We start from the raw sequence: 20,797 nt of genomic DNA, 5'->3' as shown, positions 1-20,797 counted from the left end.
TGCCAGGTGTGAGGCATCTCAAATGTAAGTCAGCCCACTTGCCTCTCACCTCACATGTGCCCCAGCCTCACCCTCTACAAGTACGCCTGCTGAAAACATAGCTGAACCCCCTCTGAAGCTGGCTTTGCTCAGGCTCAGGGATGGGGGAGGGGATACACTGAGGCATTCCAGGAACATGGTCCCTTTGCTCCAGGTCCCAGAGCTCCAGGGCATCTGAAGGAAAGAATAAGGGGCCCCTGTGATAAGTCAATGTGGAGAAGCAAGCAGCAGGACCCACCTGCCTCCAGATGTCCCCAGATATGCTTTCTGGGATATAGCCTGGGGTGTGAGGGCTGTCACTGCAGGCATTTTGAGACCTGGTGAAAGTTACACAGCATTTGAAGCCAGAGCTGGATCCTTCCTGCTGCCAGGGGCAGAACCCAGATATAAGGTTTCCTAGCGAGGCCCTACCATTGCTGTAGGAGATATGCATGTGGGGTACGTGTGCCTGTGTTCCTGCCCACAGCAGCTAGTCTGTGATTGGCTTAAGAGAAAGGGTATACTAAGGGGGATGAAGGAATCTGCCCAGCCTTCCCATTGTGCAGGCACAGCCCTGCACACATGCCCACATCCACCCACCCATCACTTTCTCCTACCATCATTCAATCACAGGCACCCACTTAAGCACAATGCAATGAGCACCTATTGTGTGCCAGTTGCTTTGCTAGATCCTTGACATCTGGACATGGTCTCTGCCCTCAAGAAATGAACAGACAAAGAAACAGGTGTTTATGATACAGGGGATTTGTGCTGTGGATGCACATAGGAGAAGCACCTAACTCAAACTTGGAGGATCAGTCTGGAAATAGGGTGTGGAGAGTGGAAGTACTAACCTCATCTCCAAAATTTCGAGGGGCACCAAAATCTCAGTTACCATGACAAATAATATCTTAGTGCAATATTTTTTTTAGAAAATCACAATTAATGCCATAAATCCAGTTCACAATGAAGAAAAATACCAACATTTAAAATAAAGCCTGGATCCAACCCTATGCTCAGATGACTCACCTCACTGGTCTCACCATAGTCCCAGCACTGTCAGAGCCTGTCTTTGATTCAAATGTAGATGTGTTTTAACATGGACATTTCACATTAATATTATTTTTAAAAACAATTTGCATTAAGTGTTATAGATCTTAATTGTTGCATTTTTTTCCCCCATCACTTAAATTTCATGCCCATGAGTGCCCTGCTCACCTGACCCTAGTCCCAGTCCTGGGTCAAGAAAGGCTTCTTGCAGGATGTGGTGTCCAGGCTGAGGCCCTAAGGCTGTGGTGGAACCAGGAAGGTGAAAAGGAACAGCAGGAGAGAAGGAAGGGCCTTAGATGGAGGGAAGAACCCTTGCCCAGTTCCAGAGGTAAGACTGTTTGTAGGACTGTGATATAGGAGTGACAGTAATTACCCAATAGTTATTGTCACAGCTAACGTTTAGTTATATAACTAAGTGCCTGGTCTTGGCACTTGGGTGTACCCTCACTGAGACAAGAATGCAAGAAGAGGTATAGATAGGTCTGAATGGAATTGTCAGTAGGAGATGCTGAGTTTTAAGGTACTAGTGGGACCTCCAAGTAGAAATATCTAGTAGGAAGTAGCTACATGGGTCTTAAGTTCAAGAGAGAAGTCTGATCTAGAAATTCAGCTCGTAGATTGTAAAAGAAGCCATGAGAAGGATGAAACGACCCAAGGAGAGTGAGAAGGGATGTTGGTCCAGGACAGGACAGTTAGGGACAATGTAGGGACCAGCAGAATGCTAGACTGGGAGAGTGGGGTCACAGGAGCTTAGAGAAGAATGAGTTTCAAGAAGATCAAAAGCCTTGAATGCTGCAGGGAAGTTTATATAGGATTGTAAAACAGGTTAGCAAAAAGAGGTCACATTGATACTGTCAGGATTGTGTGTACCGATGAGGCCAACACCCAACAGGAGAAGAGAAGGTGATACCACTCTATCCAGAGAAATTAGGTAGCAGCTCATGAGGCATATGGCCTGGGTGGGAGTGGTTAAAGTAGTTTAGTACAGGGGAAACTTGGCCATATTGAAATGCTTGAGAAGAATAAAGGGGTGGGAGGAAAGATGTATTGAATGGTTAGCTGACGATTTGGAGTAGAAGGGGGTCCCTACAGGGGCTCCAGAGAAGGAGAGAGGCATGGGACTGAGAGCACACATTAGAGACCACAAGGGATGCTCCTTCCCTCAAGACCGCAGTTAAGAGGGAAGAAGTGGTGGCAGTGAGTTTTCAGGTAGGATGGCAGGAGACCAAGGGAGATCCTGTGATGACACAGGCTCTATTTTCTAAGTGGAGGAGGTCACAGTCTTTGCTGAAGGTGAGGGACAAGTCATGGGAAAACAACTTGAGGAGAATGTCTGAAGCTGTCACTCTGGAGAAGAGGAAATCATGCCTAGATGGATTAAAATGCACCTCTGGGGCCCACTGAGGGTGCAGATGACTCATTTATAGGGATACCATCAAGCGGGGCTATATGACTTGTCCCAACAGCCTTTGACCACTTGATTCCTGTAGAAGTAGAGGAAGGGGTAGGAGGATTGACTGAGTGAGGGGGGATTGGGCTTAGAGAAATGGAAGACAGTGGGGCAAAGGAGCTGAAGACGTTGTTCAAAAGAATGGCCAAAGTGTTATCCAAGGGGCTTAGGATGAAGAATGAAAGAGGTGAAGGGACCAGGGGGCGATAGGGGAAATAGGGGTTGGGAAGGGATGATGGGCAGTAGTAGAGGGAGTGTCATGTGAAAAAGCTGAAGTATGTGGAGTTGAGATTTCAGAGGTGCTTGATGATGAGGTCCAGCTGCAGCCAGGGTGAAGTACACTGAAAGAAAGTGAGAAGGTCAAGGCCTGAGAGGCAAGGTGATGGCAAATAGGGAGGAGGAGACCAGTGACAGTGATGAGGAGGGGTAGAAAGTGTCAGAGCTGGAGACAGCATAAGGTCAAAGGGGAAGGGGTTTACACGTGGGTGGAACAGCATTGGCGAGCGAGCATACGAGCCCCTCTCAAGGTGAAGTTCATTCGGCGTGGGGAAGTGAGCTTCTAGCACTGCAGAGGGCTACAGGGTCATGGTGACCTCATGGGAACTCAGGTTAAAGGGAGCATTTGGCAAAGAGTTCCAAGGCATAGGGGGATGTGTTGCCCAGAGAACCAAGATTGGGGAGAAGGAAGAGGAAGAACAGAGCAGGGTGGGGTGAGAGTTTGGGAGCTCCTTCCAGGAAGGCAGACGGGGCTGCTGGCTGGCTTCTGTCCCTTTGATGCCTCCTGTCCTGGCCTAAGCCTTCTCTCCAAGCTCAGAGTCAACTCCTGCTGGAAACACAGGGACCAAGGTCCCTGTCTTTCTGTAAAGGGCTCCCTGTGCTCTACTGGCCTGCCTGAAAGGTGTTTGATCTGACACTTCTGGTCAGGTGCTGACCAAGTCTGACGTCAGGACCCAGAATTGCAAATAGATAAATGGATTTTGACTTCAGAAAAATCACACATGCAATTTCCTGTTATCTGGTTTAATATAATTCCGTTTTATGAATGTTGCTCCTGTCTCTCCCCTTTTGCCTACCAAAAGCAAACTGGAAAACATGAGATGATTGCTTCTAAGATGCCTCAGAAGTCCATGATGACTGAGCTCTGCCACTCAGCATATTTGCTTTCCCCTTTCTCGGCTGTTTTATCCCCATCATCTGTGATCAACCTCACTCTTCTCCCCAGGGTTTTCCATTTCTAATACCAAATTGGAATCATCTTTTATGAAAATGTCTGTACAGAATGGACTGTATCATGTGGTTCTATAAATTCACTATTTGATGTGCTCCAAGAGGGGAGGCACTGCTTGGAGGAAGATGAGGATTTGCTGCCTTTCACATGAGGCTGGGAGGCTTCACTGGCTCCTTCACTAACTCATTGTTCCCCTAGCCTGAGCTTCCTCTCCTCTTCCGTTGGCATGACTAACGCCTTGCATTAACAGACTTTGGTTTAAAATGTTACCTCCTCCAAGACATTTTCCTTGACCATACATCTTAGATCTTAGACGTTTCCCTTTTACTTTTCTTTCTTTGCACCCCATTCTTTTTATTTTTTCTTTTGAGACAGGGTCTTGCTCCGTTGCCCAGACTGGAGTGCAGTGGTGCTATCACAGCTTACCGCAGCCTCGAACTCCTGGGCTCAAGCAACCCTCCCATTTTTGGCACCCTATTCTTTCCCTTTATAGCAATGATGCCCCTTGTAACTACCCATCTGTTCATTCAACAAGTATTTTATTGGTTACTGTTCTAGACATTGGGGGTATAACAGTGAATAAAAGGATGAAAATTTGTTCTTCTGGAGCTCTGGCTGGGCATTGGGCACAAGATGATTCACCACCCAGCCTCCCTCACTCCCACCCCATAGAATGTAAGCCCCATGAAGGTAGGCATCCATTATGTATCTTTGATCACGGTGTACCTAGCACTTAGCACAGTCCCTGGAACACACAGAATACTCTGTTTAACGTATGAGCTCAGCTAACATTTTGCACGGAAACTTTGCCAAATGCCACACTAAGCACTAAAGGTACAGCGTTGCCTGCCCCACAGCCCCTGCCCCTGGAGAACTCATAGTCAGGTGGGTAATTCCAATACAAATGACACGGGCAATGGAGAGGATGTAGACCTGACCACATGACTTGGGTGACAGCAGAAGGGGTAGCTCAGGCCTCTGGCTGAGAGCACTGGACAGGTTTCTTAGAGGTTGTTCAAATCTGGGAGTCAGCCTGGATTCTGCCTTGTCCTTCTCCCTCAGCTCTCCTTAGTCCCCTCCTGTTGACTCCTCCTCCCACATACCCAGAACCCTCTGCTCTCCACCCCGTCTCTCCCTGCCTGAGTTCAGCCCTTGCAGCCCCTCATCTGGGTGCCAGTAGCAGCCTATGGTTCCCCTGGCTCTTCCTTCTATTTCATATTCTACAAAGCAGCACAAGAAAGAAAAATCTGATGATTACCATCCCCTGCTCATTGATCCTTTCACAGCTTCCCCAAGTCCACAGACTAAAACCCTAACTCCTCAGCATGGCAGGGCCCTGGCCTACCCCTCCCACCCAGCCTGCTCTTTGGCCATTGGCGACCTTGAGATGCACACGGCACGGTACTGGGTGATCTGTAGGGAGGTGGAATAGTGCAGTGGCGAGAGCTCTGGCATCACAAAGCCTAGGATCTAAATCCTGGCTCCGATACTAAGGAACAGACCTTGGGCATGTGATTTATTTTCTCTGAGCCTTAGTTTTGTCATCCGTAAAATGGAAAGGGTAATAATAACAAGGTTGTTGTGAGGATTAAATGAGCTTCTGTACACAAGATAATTGTCAAAATGTCCAGCATGCAGTGTGTAACCAGTGACTAGCCGTATTTCCTCAGTGTTATTGTTGCTGATGTTTGCAGAGCCCAACTGCCCTTCACACGGCTCTAATGTAGCACCTGCCATCCTCTCTTCCTGAAATGAACACCCTTTGCTTGTCTACCAGACAAAGAATTGTCTTTCAGCGTTGGTGCAAGTGTGTTCCCATCTGGGACCTTCTTTCGAATCGCCCAGGCAGCCTTAGGAGCTCTTTCTCTCTCGCTCCCAGCCCCCTTGGACATTTTTGTTGTTATAGCAACGGGTGCTGCAGTTTTGGGTGTGTGTTTCCCACTGTTAATTGGTAAGTTTCTTGAAGACTGAGCCAATGCTTTTTGAAATGTCTATATCCCAGCTTTTCTAGTGAAGTGCAGGGCACAGAGAGGGGATTCAATAAACTTTTGAGGAATGACGAGGGGAGGATGGAGGAGAGGATGGAAGGAAAACAGGAGGAAAGGAGAAACGGAGGACAAGACTGTAGAGTTTACAGAAGAGATAGAAGCTCAGTGTGGTGGGAAGCTCAAGTGATGGAGAGAAGAGGCCAGAGAAATGGTTGGAGGGAGACCCCGAAGGACCTGGTTTGATGAACAATAAGTCATTTAAGCTCCATCCTGTGGGTTGTCAGCTCCTCAGAGCCAGGGTCACATCCCCTCCACTCTTTGTATCTCCAGAACCAAGCCCAGTGTCTTATGCCTACTAAGTGCTCAGACCCGTTGTTGAATCAGCACAAACCCCTAGTGAGTGACCAGGACATCTTCGGTGCATTAGGATCACCCTGTGGGCATGCCCAGATCACCTGGATTGCCTCATAACCACACTCCACTCTGCTTTTCTACTTCTGATGATGTGAAGGGCACCAGGAGGTGAGAGACCCCACATCTATACGTGTACCTATGGGGACTGATGTGTTTTTCTGCACACGATTTCCACAAGTGGAATGGAGGTATGGCTGGATGAAGTGGGTGACATTCTTCCCTCCCCATCTCCTTCCTCCATAACACTGTCATAGGTCTGTCACCAGCCAAAGGAGGCTGGAAACAATGGACATGGAGGTAGCCTCCAAGCTGTCTGCGTTAGCCCCAAACTGAAGCTTACCGTTTGCAAAAGCTATGTATTTAGAGAGTACATCTCATTGACAAATTACTTCCTGCCAAATTTTAATGTGGTAACATCCTCTGCTGTTTGCCAGCCCAGTCTCCAGGGGCTAGAACAGGCTGGATCCCACTGGGACTTTTTGAGAAGAGGCAGCTGCTGCTTGTATCCAGCTCAACTTTGGCTCCCGGTGCCTGAAAAACTTTTAGAGGTATCATGGAAACTCAGCGAGCGTCTTAGGAACATGTTAGTGATATTTTTGGCCAAAGTTGGAATGTTTGGGCCTTCCAGTTTATGTGGAAAAGACAAGAAGTAGAGGTGTACCGAAAATAACAGAAGAGAGGCTGAAAATAGCCATGTGCTTGGCATCTGACAAGAGGAAGGGCGGTATCCTAGAGGGAGTGGTCAGTGATGCTGGTCAGCTGCCCTTGGCCTCCTTTGAAGTCTGCCTCCAACACCACCTCTTCCAGGGGCTCAGCAGTGCCCACCACTGGAGTGAAGTTCTGAAGAAGGGGATGTGGCACTGCCTGCAGAGAGCAAGTCCTGGCCCTCTTCTCCCCAACTTGCTCTCAGACTTTATTTTTACTGAGGTTTTAGCTTCAATCTTATCTGCATGTCACCTTTCTAAGCCTACCTGTTCCCTCTCTCAAGGATGTCTGACAAACTCCTTTTCATCCTTCAAGCCAGTCTCAGTTTCAAACATCACTTCCTCCAGGGAGACTCCCCTGATGCCCTTGAGCAAGCTTCGCTGCCCCTCCTTTGTATTTCCTTGTCTTCTAACACTTGTTCTATGGTACTGAAAATGGACTATGAATTAGGTGAAGGCAGAGATTGTCTTGCTGTCCTTGTGGCCTCAGTGTTCTAAACATTGTCTGCAACACATCATAGGGCCTTAGAAAATGTTGAACAAACAGATGAGCTCATTTCTAACATGAGTGCCCTGGACTGTTGGGCACCCCCTCTGCATAATCTCTACTGCCCTGCTTCTTCATGTCTGCAGGGTCCAGGTCCCAGCTTCTTCCTCCCCTGGGCCAGCCTCCCAGATTCAGCATTAAGCTGCCAGATTCCAGACTCCAGCAAGGAAGCCAGGAGACTTCCAGATTGATGCTAAAACTTGTTAGCAAGTTGTATGTAATTTTATAATGTTTCTGGTAAGTGCTAATTGCCTGTTCCTTAAATATTTCTTGTTCTACTAGGAAGCAAAGAAATTGCAACTATGAATGCATTTCCCACAGCTGGTCGCCCCCATGGAGGGAGACTGGCTCAGAGTGCTCAGATATTGACAGATCAGGAGTCCCCTCCCCTACCCCAAGACCTGGGATTGTGACAAGCAGAACTGGAGAAATTTCTGGGAAGCAAATGCCCCAAATTTCCCACCAGGCTAATACTTTCAACAAGGAAGAAAGGATGATACTGGAGTGCCACCTGCCTGCCCCTAAGGTTGTATCTCTCTGCTCAAATTGGGACAGAGTGGGTATTGATGATGATGATGCAGCCAGGTGTGCCTAAGGAATGGGTGGAAATGATGGATATGGGAGGTCTCTGCCCTTGGATGCCTTATGCCATCCTATGGGAAACCTGCATCCCAGCTACGTGCCCCCACCACCCCCTGCCCATTCCTGAGTCGAGATGTCTATCCTGCGTGGAACTCCCCAGGAGTTGGAATAACAGGGGGCTAAAAAGGAGGAAGAGGTAATTCTGAAGCTTCAGGCAATGACGTAGGTTGGAAGAAGAGCTGCAGGTCTTGGAAAGCAGAGAAGGGAGTAAGCTTCCAACTGAGCATTTACTAAATGCCAGGCCCTATGCTGGGTGCTTCACTATACTGAGTCCTCATGAGACCCTGGAGAGATAACCATTCATGAGCCCCTTTTCACAGATTAGGAAATTCAGGCTCATTGATGAGGAGAGACTGGCACACAGGGAGTCAAAGGAAGATCCTGATGATAAGTTGGGTTTGCCCAACCACAAATCCTACAGGACAATAGAGAATGCATGGGCTCTTGGCATCTGTGCACTAGGTCGGTGGTAAAGCGGACCAAAAGGGAATCGAGAGGGTGCTGGGGAGGGTACCTGATTGTGACTGAGTAGATCCTCATTGCAATTTAATTCTACAAGCTTTTCTGAGCATGTGTTCTGTGCCAGGCGCTGAATTAGGCCCTATACGACTGGAGAGATTTTTATCTTGAATGGATTCATAGAAACCAGAACTTGGTGGAATTATTATTATGGAGAACTTTGGATGTCATGTAGAAAATGTTATACTTTATCCTAAAATCAATGAGAAGTTGTCATATTTTTTTAACTAGGAGAGAATTGTGCCAGATTTGGATTCTGGGAAGATCACTGCTCCATGTGGCAGATGGGAGCGAGAGGACTAGAGCCAGAGATGCTGGTTAGGAAGACTCTGCTGTTATTCAAGTGAGAGGGGATGAGGGAGGGACTCAACTCAGCAGTGAAAGAGAAGTGGGACGTGGAAAACTGACAGAATCTGGGAATGGAGTCAGAGGTGGGAAGAGGGAAAAGGAGGAGGCAGAGATGAGGCCTAGGGATGGGATGGATGGTGGTGCTGTTCGTGAAGATGGGGTACACAGGTGTAGGTCATGAGCATGGGGGCAGAGATGGTGAGCTTGGTTTTGGACGGTGTTACAGACTGAACTTGTGTGTTTCCCCAACTCTCCCAAATTCCTGTATTGAGGCTCTTAACCCCTAGTGTGACTGTATTTGAAGATGGGGCCTCTAACGAAGTAATTAAGGTTAAAGAGATCATAAGGACAGGGCCCCGATCTGAGAGGATAGATGTCTTTCTAAGAAGAAACACCACAAGGCTCATGCGCTCGCGCTCTCTCTCTCTCTCTCTTTCTCTTTCTCTCTCTCTCTTTCTCTCTCCTGTGTATGCATGCACCCAGGAAAGCCCATGCAAGGCCATGGTGAGAAGGTGGCTGTCTGCAAGCCAGGAAGAAAGCCCTCATCAAAAACCAAATTGGCCAAATCCTTAACCTTGGACTTCTAGCCCCTAGAACTGGGAGGAAACTGGGTGCTGTTCTGCCTTCTCTAGACACATGACCTCCTATTCTTAAAACAGTACAACCGTTATCTTTACCCCAGGGGACATCGTGGTATGACAGTGTTCGTGTAGGAAAGATGGGCCGGCCTCCTGTTATGGGGTGAACCGTGTCCCCCAAAAAGACTTGTTGAAGTTCTGACTCTGGTACCTATACATGTGATCTTATTTGAAAACAGAGTTGTTGCAAATGTAAACCACCCAGTCTTGGCATTTTGTTGTCAGCAGACTACACAGGTGGGTAGGTTTGAGACGGCTGAGAGGGAAGCCATATCAAAATGTGTAACAGGAAGACCGAAATGCAAGTAGAGAACAGATGTGGAAGTCACCAGAGTTTGGGTTGAGGCTGAAACCATGGAAGTACACATGATCAACTGTGGAATGTTCTAGAATAAGAGGACCGAAGGCTAAGGATAGACTCTGAAGGGCAGTGAGGAGCCATGGAGCAGCTGTGAAGGAGCAGCCAGAGAGGTAAAAGAAAACCAGGAGGTGGAGGTGAGAGGAACCCAGGGAGCAGGATGGACAAGGACAGGGAATCACATAGGGGTGCCGGGGACTCAACCCACCCACCTTTTTATAGTAGAGGGGGCTCCTCACCAGGAGAGTGTGAGAACGATGGGCTTCACCCCTCAAGCAAAAAGTCAAAGGTGGAAGGGGCAAAAACAAAAAACGTGGCCCACCCAATTTAGCCCCTTGAATTTTCACTGGGCCAGGTTCCAACGCACTGTGAGGCCTCCAGGCTCCTGCGAGCCTGATTCTGCCTCCTGCCACTTCTGGCTCCACGCCCTGCACTGAGGCCTTAGAGAGCCACCTCACTTCTCTGCCAGTCTGGGGAGGGAGGGCCCTAGGGAGTACTGGTGTAAGGCAGCGACCTAAACCCAGGGCCTGTCAGAGCATCTGGTGGCAGATCCAGGTGCCTGGCCTGGAGGACAGGAAATGTGGAAGATTTGGCTGGAGAGAAACTTTGGTGACATCCCCAGGGGAAGGCACTATCTCTATGCCAGACAATGTGCAAGGAATTTTGAGATCTCATTTCACTCTCTTAACAATGCTCTAAGATTGGCATTATTATTTCCATTGTACAAGTCGGGGAACTGAGGCTCAGAGAGATCACAAGACTCAAGGTTACACAGCTGGGACCACACTGAGATTTACTAGGTCTGGTGCAATTTCGGAGTCTGTGCCATTTTCTAGAATCCACTGCCTCTATGCACAGAATCTGACATAGTCCCTGTGGGTTTGCTATGTCTCTAAACACCCAGACTCCCCTTCCTAATTTGTCACGGCTCCAAGGAGAAGTCCTGTTGACACCTAGTCCGTGACCAGCGTTCACATAGCGTATGCTTTATACCACATCGAGGCTGCTAGCTATTATAATCACAGCACCCAGCAAAGTGTTGGTCACATAACAAAAGCTTAGCCAGTACTGGCTGAGTGAAATGGACAAATGAACTTGTGAACAAAATCCCCAACCTCTGGTGACATGGAATCCAGGTTCATGATACACGGTCTGTTGGATTGGGGCAAAGCTTTGGCTTTTATAAAGATTTTATAAAGAATTGAAATTATGTAACCTTGGGAGGCTTCTGGGGCAAGGGGAAAATCCATGGGCTTCTGAAGCCAGGGAGACATGGGCTCAAATCCCAGCTCTGCTACTTTCCACACTTCTGTGTGACCTCAGGCAGATTACTTCACCCCTCTGAATCTCAGATTCCTCATCTATAAAATAGCAGCCATTGTATCCTTGTAAGCAATGAATGAGATGAAGTAATGTCTTTCAAGCCAGTGGTTAGCTATGAATCCTGTCTTAAAACAAGGCTTACAAAGAACAAAAGAGAAGAAAATAGAAGAAATAGAGGCAGGGTGATCAGAATCCTCCATCCTGGGCATGCCCTATCCTACCGTAGAGGTCCCTGGAGGGTGCCCCAGGTCTTTGCAGGACACTGTGAAAACCCCGAGATAATGAACACAAAGCTCTGGCACATAGCAGGGTTTCAACAAGTGTTACGTCCCTTTCTTTTCCAACAAAATCACACCAAACGCATCTAATTCCTCTTTCCCACATGAAAGCTCTTCAAATATCCGGACACAGCTCTCAAATCTCCCGAGTCCACTTCCTCCCCTGAATAAACATTCGGGGGCCATCATCATTTCTTACAGGAATTGCCTTAAATCCTCTCCTTATCTATCCAAGCTGAGGTCCCACATCTAAGCTCAATTATCTGGTGCCTGCTCAGGGCACGATAAAACACAACTAACTTCCTGGGATAAATTCCAGCAGCTAATTTTTTTAAGTCTTAAACCATGACTTGATATTTATTCCCATTTTATCTTTTCCTACTAATTTAGTCAACGACTCTACCCAACCCAGATCTTTCTGCACTCTGTTTGCTGACTGATATTGTCGTCCCTTTCAAGTTCACGCTGTTTACAGCTTATCCAAACCATTGGCAAAATATGGACAGATTAAGGGCATGTGGATGACATGGAATCGTTCCTCCCTGCTTTGGGGAACATTCACTGCTGAACATCCATAGAATTTCTGAAATGGGGGAAAACTTAGAAACTTTGCATTCATCTCCACTCCCCTTTTCAAAGTAGTGAGTGACAGGGCTTGGTCCTGAATCAAGGTCTCCTGATAGTTTTGTCTGGCGCTCCTCTCATAGCCCCACAGCTGCTGATGTATAATTTTATGCACTAGAACAGCCCACTCATTGAACTACCTGTGTATTGGCTCATTAGTCACTCACTAATTGCTTTGCAATTTGCAACATTTCTTATGTTCACATTTCTTAATCTAACCATCTTCACAGGACCTCTGTGACCCAGGTTGTATTATTATCTGTATTTCACAGATGAAGAAACAGATCTTGAGAAAGCCTCCATGATCTGCCATGGAGCTAGAAAGTGACAGAACCAGGATCTGCACACAGAGTCTAAGTATTTTCTGTCTGCTGTTCTGCCTTCCCTAGACACACAGCCTCCTATTCTTAAAAAAATCTCAGTATAACTGTCATCTTTACCCCAGGAGACATCACTGTATGACAGTGTAGGATGGGCTAGCCTCCTGTGATGGGGTGAGCTGTGTTCCCCAATAAGACATGCTGAAGTTCTGACTTCTAGTACTTATAAATGCGACCTTATTTGGAAACAGAGTTGCTGCAAATGTAATCAAGTTAAGATGAGACCATACCGGAGTAGGGAGGGCCCTTAGTCTAATATGTTGGTGTCCTTATAAGAAGAGGACAGAGAGACACACAGGAAGGTATGTGATGACAAAAGCAGAGATTGGAGTGATGCAGCTACAGCCAAGGAAGAGCAAGGACTCACAGCCACCACCAGAAGCTAGGAAGAAGCAGGGGAGGATTCTACCGAGTCGGGGCATGGCCCTGCTGAGCCTTGATGTCAGACTTCCAGGCTCCAGACTGTGAGAGAATAAATGTCCATTGTGTGAAGTCAGCCAGCCCAAGAACACGAATACACCTCCTGTGTACCTGTACCCAGTTTGGAAACAGAGTACAGGTCCTGGAGCAGGAGGAACCTATGGTACACTGGGGGTATGGTGTGTGAGCCACACTGAAGGGACACCTTCTCCCCGCTCCCTGGGCCCCTGTCTCCCTAGTAGCCACCTAGTCATTTTGAGGACTTTAGGCTCACTTTTGTGACAAAACCCTTTCCTGATCCCCTTTCAGACGTTCCTGAAAAGATGTCTGCTCCCTTCTCTGTGCTCCCACTGGCACTGTCCAGGCAGCTCTTCTGCATGCCACTTCGTTTGCTTTCCCGTCCATCTCACCACTAGAGCACAAGTCCCTTGAGGCAACGCCTAGACTTGATGTGTCTGTCCCTGTTGCGCTGGTCTAGTGTCTGGTACCTAAGAGGGGCTTCACAATAACCTGTGGATGGCTTCTCCTTCCATCTTTGTAGGGACTGGCATTAGCTGTTACCAGCCAAAGGGGGTTTGGAAGCGTTCAGAAGGATGATGTCGAGGGTATCTTCTGGGCCCCAGGTTTTGCAGTTCCCTTAATGCCTATTCTAAGCAAGAGATAAAGACACTTGTCCGCATCTTTCTCAGGCCACCAACAGTGGTGTTTATCTGTTCCTAGCCCTATGCACAGAGTCACTCACTCATCACATGCTACCCAAATAGGGTAGCTTGGGAAGCTACTGTCCTCTCTAAAGATTTTAAAAATAAGTGACACCTCTTAAAAGTCTCCATGAACCAGGTATGAACTGGGGATGGAACTGAGGTGTGCATCTGATGCTGCGTGCCCAGTATTTTAAGTGTTTTATCCCAGATCATCCTCAAAACAACCAGAAGGGCCTCAGAACAAAGAGAGGACTGGGGCTCAGAGACGTGGAATAACATGCCTAAGGGGGAGGAAGCTAGTGCAGGGGAGAACCAGGATCCTAGGGCTGGGAGCGGTGGCTCACGCCTGCAATCCCAGCACTTTGGGAGGCTGGGGCAGGTGGGTCATTTGACGTTAGGACTTCGAGACCAGCTTGGCCAACATGGTGAGCCTCCGTCTCTACTAAAAATACAAAAATTAGCCGGGCATGTTGGTGTGCACCTGTAGTCCCAGCTACTCGGGAGGCTGAGGCAGGAGAATCACTTGAACCTGGGAGGCAGAGGTTGCAGTGAGCTGAGATCGTGCCACGGCACTGCAGCCTGGGCAACAGAGTGAGCTCCATCTCAAGAAAAAAAAAAAAAAAAAAAAAAATTCTGACTCCAAATCCAGACCCCAAGTCTCTGACTTCCAGGACACAGTTCATCTGGCTTGCCAAAAGCAGTTACCTTCATAAGAAGCCTTGAATCCCAGGGAGCTGCCACTGCCATCAGTCTGGAAGAGGAGCCACATTTGATGATTGGTGCTGACAATGAGATCCGGGACCGATGTACCTGTCAGGCTGGCAGGAGAGAGATATTTAGAGGTATGCTCTCCACCATGACACCCGAATAGAATGACTGCCTGACCGATGATATCTAAAGGACTATCCAGGATCCAGGCTCACTTGGGCAAATTCTGGGCCCCACTGTGTTTCCGACATTGGAGCCCAGCAGCATGCTCTCCATGTGCTGGGAAGACTCATCCTGTCTCTCCCTCGGCCATGGGTAGAATCTCATGGGTTGAATCTCAACTTTTACTCCCTAGCCCAGACCCTTGGGTTCACAAGGGAGATCTGTGTCCTTACTTGCTCAGGGGACAGGGATAGTTAGAGCCAAATCCAATCAAGGGGGTATCTACATTCTTGCAACTTTTGATCTTTTGTGTGACCTGTATTGCAGAAAAGACCTCCCCTACCCCCACCTCCTTGCTGTCTTTATGTGGGTTTCCCCTCACAGAAACCGATTTCCACAGTTGGAACCCAAGTCATTCTTTCAATGAACCATCTCCTTCCACTCTAGGATTAGGAAAAAGGCTTAAAGTACAGTCATTATCTGAGGGCCACATTCTTTTTGAAGAAGAGGGTTTAAGCATGGGTACGGGGGGAGGGGGGATTCAATTCAGAATCCCAACCCCAAGCACCTACCCATGTAAGATACTGTGCTTATCAATTTCCTACCCATTATCTCATTTAATGGCCCCGCTGCCAGGAAGGTAGGGGTTGTCAGTCCATAGTACAGATGAGAATACGGAAGTGCAGAATGGGCAGTGGCTTCCCCAAGGTCAACCTGATACAGTGGCAGAACTAGGAGTCCCCTGTGCAGGTTGGGATTTCCAGAAGAAACCCAACCTCATCATTTTGTCGAGATCAGATAAATTACCAGCACAGATGGAGGCAGGGGGTTGTGGAGTGGGCAATTGAACTAATGAGTCCTAATCTCTGCTTCACCCAGGGCCTCAGAGCTTGGGAGGCTGTCAAGTCGGCTGCAAAGAGGTTATCACACCATGGGGGATATGGAAGTGGAGCTGGGATAGAGCACCTGGGATCCAACAGCTTGGCCTGTGTGATGTCCCTGAGCCTGGGCTCTGACAAGCTGAGTAAGGATTGTGGCCAGGCCAGTGCTGGCTCCTGACTCTGGGGTGCTGATGAGCAAGGGAAAAGGCTGGGACCCCTGCTTTTCCTCTGTTTGACCCAATTACACCACCAGGCTCTGAGTCTGCCATTCATTTGCTGTGGGACCTTGGGCAAGCAGTTGAGCCTCTCTGGGCTTTTTCACTCTATGTTAAATGAGGGGATTGTATGGTATGATCCTCAATAGCCTTTTCAAAAGCTCTGCTATTCCAAGGTCTTCTCTATGTCAAAGCACACTGGGATTGTGGAAGGAAGAGAGCTAGGATCCTAGTCTCTTGGGCACAAAGAGCTGAGGCACCATATGGGTCAGTAAACTAGGGCAGAAAATGAGAGATGGGGATGCACCAAGTGAGGGGGAGAGGTAAGTGTGATGGTGAATTGCATGTGTTAACTTGACTAGGCCACAGGGTACCCAGATACTTGGTCAAACATTATTCTGGGTGTTTCTGTGAGAATGCATTTGAATGAGATGAACATTGAAATCAACAGACTGAGTAAAGCAGATCGCCCTCTCCAAGGTGAATGGACCTCATCCAATCAGTTGAAGGGCCAGACAGAACAAAAAGATGGACCCTCCTCTGAATAAGAGAATTCCTCCTGTCCAATTGGCTTTAAACTGAGACATCAGCTTATTTCCGGTTTTGAACTTGAACTGTAACATCAGCTCTTCCTGGAACTTGAACCTACTGGCATTTGGACTGTGACTACATTATTGACTATCCTGGGTCTCTAGCTTCTTAACTCACCTGGAAGATCTTGGGATCTGTCAGTCTCCCAAAATCACATGAGACAATTCCTTACAACAAATTATCTGTCCGCCCATCTAATTGCTATTTGTTAGTCTGTCTGTCTGTCTATCTATCTATCTATCTATCTATCTATCTATCTATCTATCTATCTACCATCTATCTATCATCTATCAATCATCTATCATCTACTTATCATCTGTGTATCATCTATCTATCATCTATCAATCAATCATCTATCATCTATTTTCTATCATTATCTATCATCTATCAATCATCTACTTATCATCTATCTGTATATCATCTATCATCTATCAATCAATTGATCAATCAATCATCTATCATCTATTTTCTTTCTATCTATCTATCTATCTATCTATCTATCTATCTATCTATCTATCTATCTATCTATCATAATCTCTCTCTCTCTCTCCTATTGTTCTGTTTCTCTGGAGAACCCTCACTAACACAGTGAATCAGGCATGGGGCAGAATGCCCTGTGGGCTCACGTTCCATTCCTTTGTCTGGAGAAATCCCAGGTCCCAGCCATGTCACCTGATTCACTGGGTACCATTGGATAAGGTGAGTCATGTAACTGTCTCTATAGCATCATCTCCAGGTAGGTGCAGGGAAGTTGCGAGAAACACCCAGAAAAGAACAGCCTCTGGTCAAGCCAGCTGTTACTAAATGGCCATTTCTCATTCAGCATTAGAACTGGAAAGAGATATCCTGGAGCTAGCCTTGTTGGGAGGGAGTGTGGCATGGGACATTGTCCTTTGCTGAAATCAAAAGAATAAACTTGAGTGCTGGTTCTGCTATCAGCCTTCTCTGAAACCTTTGGGCCTCAGTCTCCCATCTGTTAAACAAGAATAATAACACCAGGGCTTAAGTGAGATAATTGACGCAAAAGTTTCCATCCCAGTGCCTGGGAGCATGGTAGGTGTTTAATGCTCCCTTCCTCCACCTCCTTCCTGGAAGGGAGATGGATGTGGTCAGGACTGTTTGTCTCTGAAGCTAAGCCACATGCCCTGAACAGAAGCATTTCCTGACTTTTTTTTTTTTTTTCCTGTTTTTAGACAGGATCTCACTCTGTCACCCAGGCTAGAGTGTAATGCAATGCTCTCAGCTCACTGCAGCCTCAACCACCCAGGCTTAAGCTATCCTCCTGCCTCAGCCTCCTGAGTAGCTGGGACTACAGGCGTGCACCATCACATCCAGCTAATTTTTGTATTTTTTGTAGAGAAGGGTTTTCACCATGTTGCCTAGGCTGATTTCGACCTCCTGAGCTCAAGTAATCTGTTCACCTTGGCCTCCCAAAGTGCTGGGATAACATCAGTGCACCACCACGCTTGGCCTTTTTCCTGGTTTTCAAGTCAGGCTATTGGTGGTGGGCAAAAGAGAAGCTAAATGGTCCCAAAGAGCACAGGCTCAACATAGTGGAATCTCATGACAGCTTGATATTCTCCTCTCCCTTGTCTGTAACATGTCATACTGGTCTTTTTCAGCTCAGGAAGTGTGGCCACTATGTCTATATGGTCCTGATTCTCTGAAACCATCCATTTCCCAGGGAGTTCTGAGCACACAGAAAGATTAGCAACTCATTTGCATTATCTCTGTCTGGGGTCAGGCTGCCATGGCTGGATGTGGCCTGGAGTAAAAACTGTCAGGGTGGCAGAATCAGGGTCTGCATGGAAGCAGCCAGCCAGTGGAAGGCTCCAGGTTCATCCACAAAACCTCCATCTCCCCTGCCCCCTAACAGACTGCTCATTCTGTTCACATTTCATACGAATTCAGTGAGAAGGTGCCCAGTGCTCTTTTCCCCTTGGTCAGAATAGAGAGAGGTGGAGGGATTATTGCTGAAACTACGAACACTGCAGGATACTGTCTTTACTGTAGCATGGTCTAGGGACCAGGCAGGACTCCACAAACCCCACCTCACCAACCCCAGCCACCAATCCACCTTCCAAACAACACGCCCCACCGCACTTACATGTAGAGAACTGTCTTCTGGTCCCCATCCTGACCACCATCCCCGACCGTCAGGGTGTCATAGCCCCTCTCCAAATCAAACTCCTCAAAGGCAAGCTTGATCACCTGGGGAGGGAGCACAGGGTTAGGAGCGGGTAGGGGTTGTGAGGAAGGCTTCCAAAGCCTTGAGGGGAGGAAGGATTTTCTGTGTTATGTCCCAATGCTCAGAGTCACTGGTGACACCATCCTACACAAACCATTTCTGTGCCACTTGAATGAGTGAACTATTCTCTCTAGGCCATGCGGTCTCCAGGGCCCCCTGATGTTTCTGAAGATGTTCATGGCACATCTGGCCAATTCCGATGGCTGTCACAGCAACCGGGCACATCTGGCCAACAGCGAGATGATTAGACTCTTTCTTCACGCCTTAATGCATAGAAATCCCCACTGGCTTGTTGGCAATTTTTCAGGCCACATGTGGAATCTCAGCTCTCTTGCCCCCAGGGACCTGCAGAAGTTTCTCTCATCTTCTCCTCTGCCTGCTTTTCTCCATCCTTTTCATTTGTTTATTTGTTGAATAAATGAATGTTCTCAGAAAGAGATTTCAACAAGATTCCTCCCTCTTGTTTTAATCCTGCCTTCCACAAATATTTACTAAGCACTCGCCATATGCCAGGCTGGGCAGTGGGTTTCCACAGTGAGCACGACATGGTCCCTGCCCTTGGTAAGAAGGGGAGATAGAAATGCAAACTGATAACCACAGCACTGGGGTGCGATGGATGCTATAGGGGGCTGGGGGAGCGAAGAGGAGCCTATGGCTCACCCAGCTGGAGTCAGGGGCAGGCACTACTGGACATGGGGGTGTCTGAGGAAATTCTGAAGGCTACTGATGACCCTGTCAGGCCAAAAGGGGATGCTTGGAAAGGGAGGGAGGGGGATGCTCTAGGAAGAAGTCAGGTGCACAGGGCCTGAGTTATGGCAGAGATGGAACATTCCAGAACAAATTATTCAGTGTCTGTTGCTAGCAGATCTGCAAACTGAACATACCTGCTAGCTGCCTGGCTCTGGGGGATAATGTGACCGGGCCTTCAGTGCAAGGAGGTGACTTGGGAAGGTCTAGAATTTGAAAAGTTTCCCTGGAGCTTGGTTCAAAAAGTCTCATACATCTACCCTCCAAAATTAGAATTTATCCCAGGGGAGGAGCAGTAGAGTTTTAAATAGTGGGTGACAGGGACACATAGGTGTTCGAGAAAATGTCAGTGTGGCAGTATATGTGGAACTGATTGGCAGGAGTGAGGCTGGTGGTGAAGATGGTTGCAGGCTTTTGTGGTAGTGCAGGTGAACGATGGAAGAGTAGCAGTGTGGACGGAGAAGAGGGCAGTTCCTCGTGATATTTAGGGCTTTGCAACAGGATGCATGTGGCGCTGAGGGGAGGGAAAGATCTAGGATAAGTTGCAGGTTTCTGGCTTGTGCAATTGGATGGGTGGGGGATGGTGCCATTCATAAGGACAGGACACACACAGGCACCCACTCCTGATGTCTCATCTGTATCTCTTTTTGTCTGTTTCAGTCTGGTTTCAATCTGATGATGATCTTCATTCCCCCAATAGGGAGAATGAAGTTGCTCCTTTGCTTTCTGTTCTACAACTCAAGGAGTATATAATTTCCGTGGATATTTTTTCCTAGTTGTGGCTGACACCTTCTGCAGGTTTCCTCCATCCAAACCAAACAGTCCAGCACCCACGTCCTGCCAGGGACCCTGCAAAGCATTACTGCAAGGTGCTTTCTCAGGTATCCCAGAGGCAAATTGACACTGCTCTCATTCATAAGCCTGGGTAGTGTCTATGCAGGGCTCCTCTGAAGTGCCTGAGAGTCACAGAAAGATGCATCTCTGGATAATAGTATCTGAGCACATCAGTGGGTCTACAGATAGACACAGAACAGGAAGGAAGTGATTGCTTTTGACTGGGAGAAAGGTTAAAGGCGGCTTCCTGGAGGAAATGAAACCCAGGCTGAGTTTGGAAGATGAACTGGAATTCAACCAATGGATATGGAAGGGAAAGCAACCCAGGCAGAGGGAAGGGCAGGGGCGTGGAACAGGGTGATTTGACCAGAGAGGTCTAACTACTGTGTAGTTCTTTAAGTGCAGGGGAGGTGGAGCGTGGCGATATGAGAGAAATAGGAGGAGTCAGATTATGAGAGGCTGCTGGTAATGCTGAGAATTTTGGGCTTTGTCCTAAAGTCAACGGGGAGTTATGGAAGCGTTGGCAGCAAAGGCATGACATGAGATTTTCGATCTAGGAACAGGAGCATTGAGGAAGAGTTGAAAGCCAGGAGGCCAATTTGTAGCAAGGTCTAGGTGAGGTGGGATGTGGGACTGTAGTAAGGTCTAGGTGAGGCGGGATGTGGCCTGTAGCAAGATCTAGGTGAGGCGGGATGTGAACCTGTAGGGAGTTCTAGGTGAGGCGGGATGTGAGCCCGTAGCAAGGTCTAGGTGAGGCGGGATGTGGGCCCGTAGCAAG

The 20,797-nt window shown here is 47.9% G+C and overlaps 1 protein-coding gene across 1 annotated transcript in view; it reads right to left on the bottom strand.

The window, feature by feature from the left end:
- The window catches only part of CSMD2 (CUB and Sushi multiple domains 2), a 432,839-nt gene that overhangs the window by 258,203 nt on the left and 153,839 nt on the right, over window positions 1-20,797 (bottom strand). Inside the window, exons 9-10 of the mRNA XM_011972538.1 lie at window positions 18,298-18,401; window positions 14,339-14,451 (exon numbers count right to left, since the gene is read on the bottom strand). Of these exons, the coding sequence (XP_011827928.1) occupies window positions 14,339-14,451; window positions 18,298-18,401 (217 nt within the window). The remainder of the gene's footprint in view (window positions 1-14,338; window positions 14,452-18,297; window positions 18,402-20,797) is intronic.

This window comes from Mandrillus leucophaeus, unplaced genomic scaffold (assembly GCF_000951045.1).
Source record: "Mandrillus leucophaeus isolate KB7577 unplaced genomic scaffold, Mleu.le_1.0 Scaffold1297, whole genome shotgun sequence".
Taxonomy (NCBI): domain Eukaryota; kingdom Metazoa; phylum Chordata; class Mammalia; order Primates; family Cercopithecidae; genus Mandrillus; species Mandrillus leucophaeus.
The sequence above is the reverse complement of the archived record's forward strand: the minus strand, read 5'-3'. Positions and strand labels throughout refer to the sequence as shown.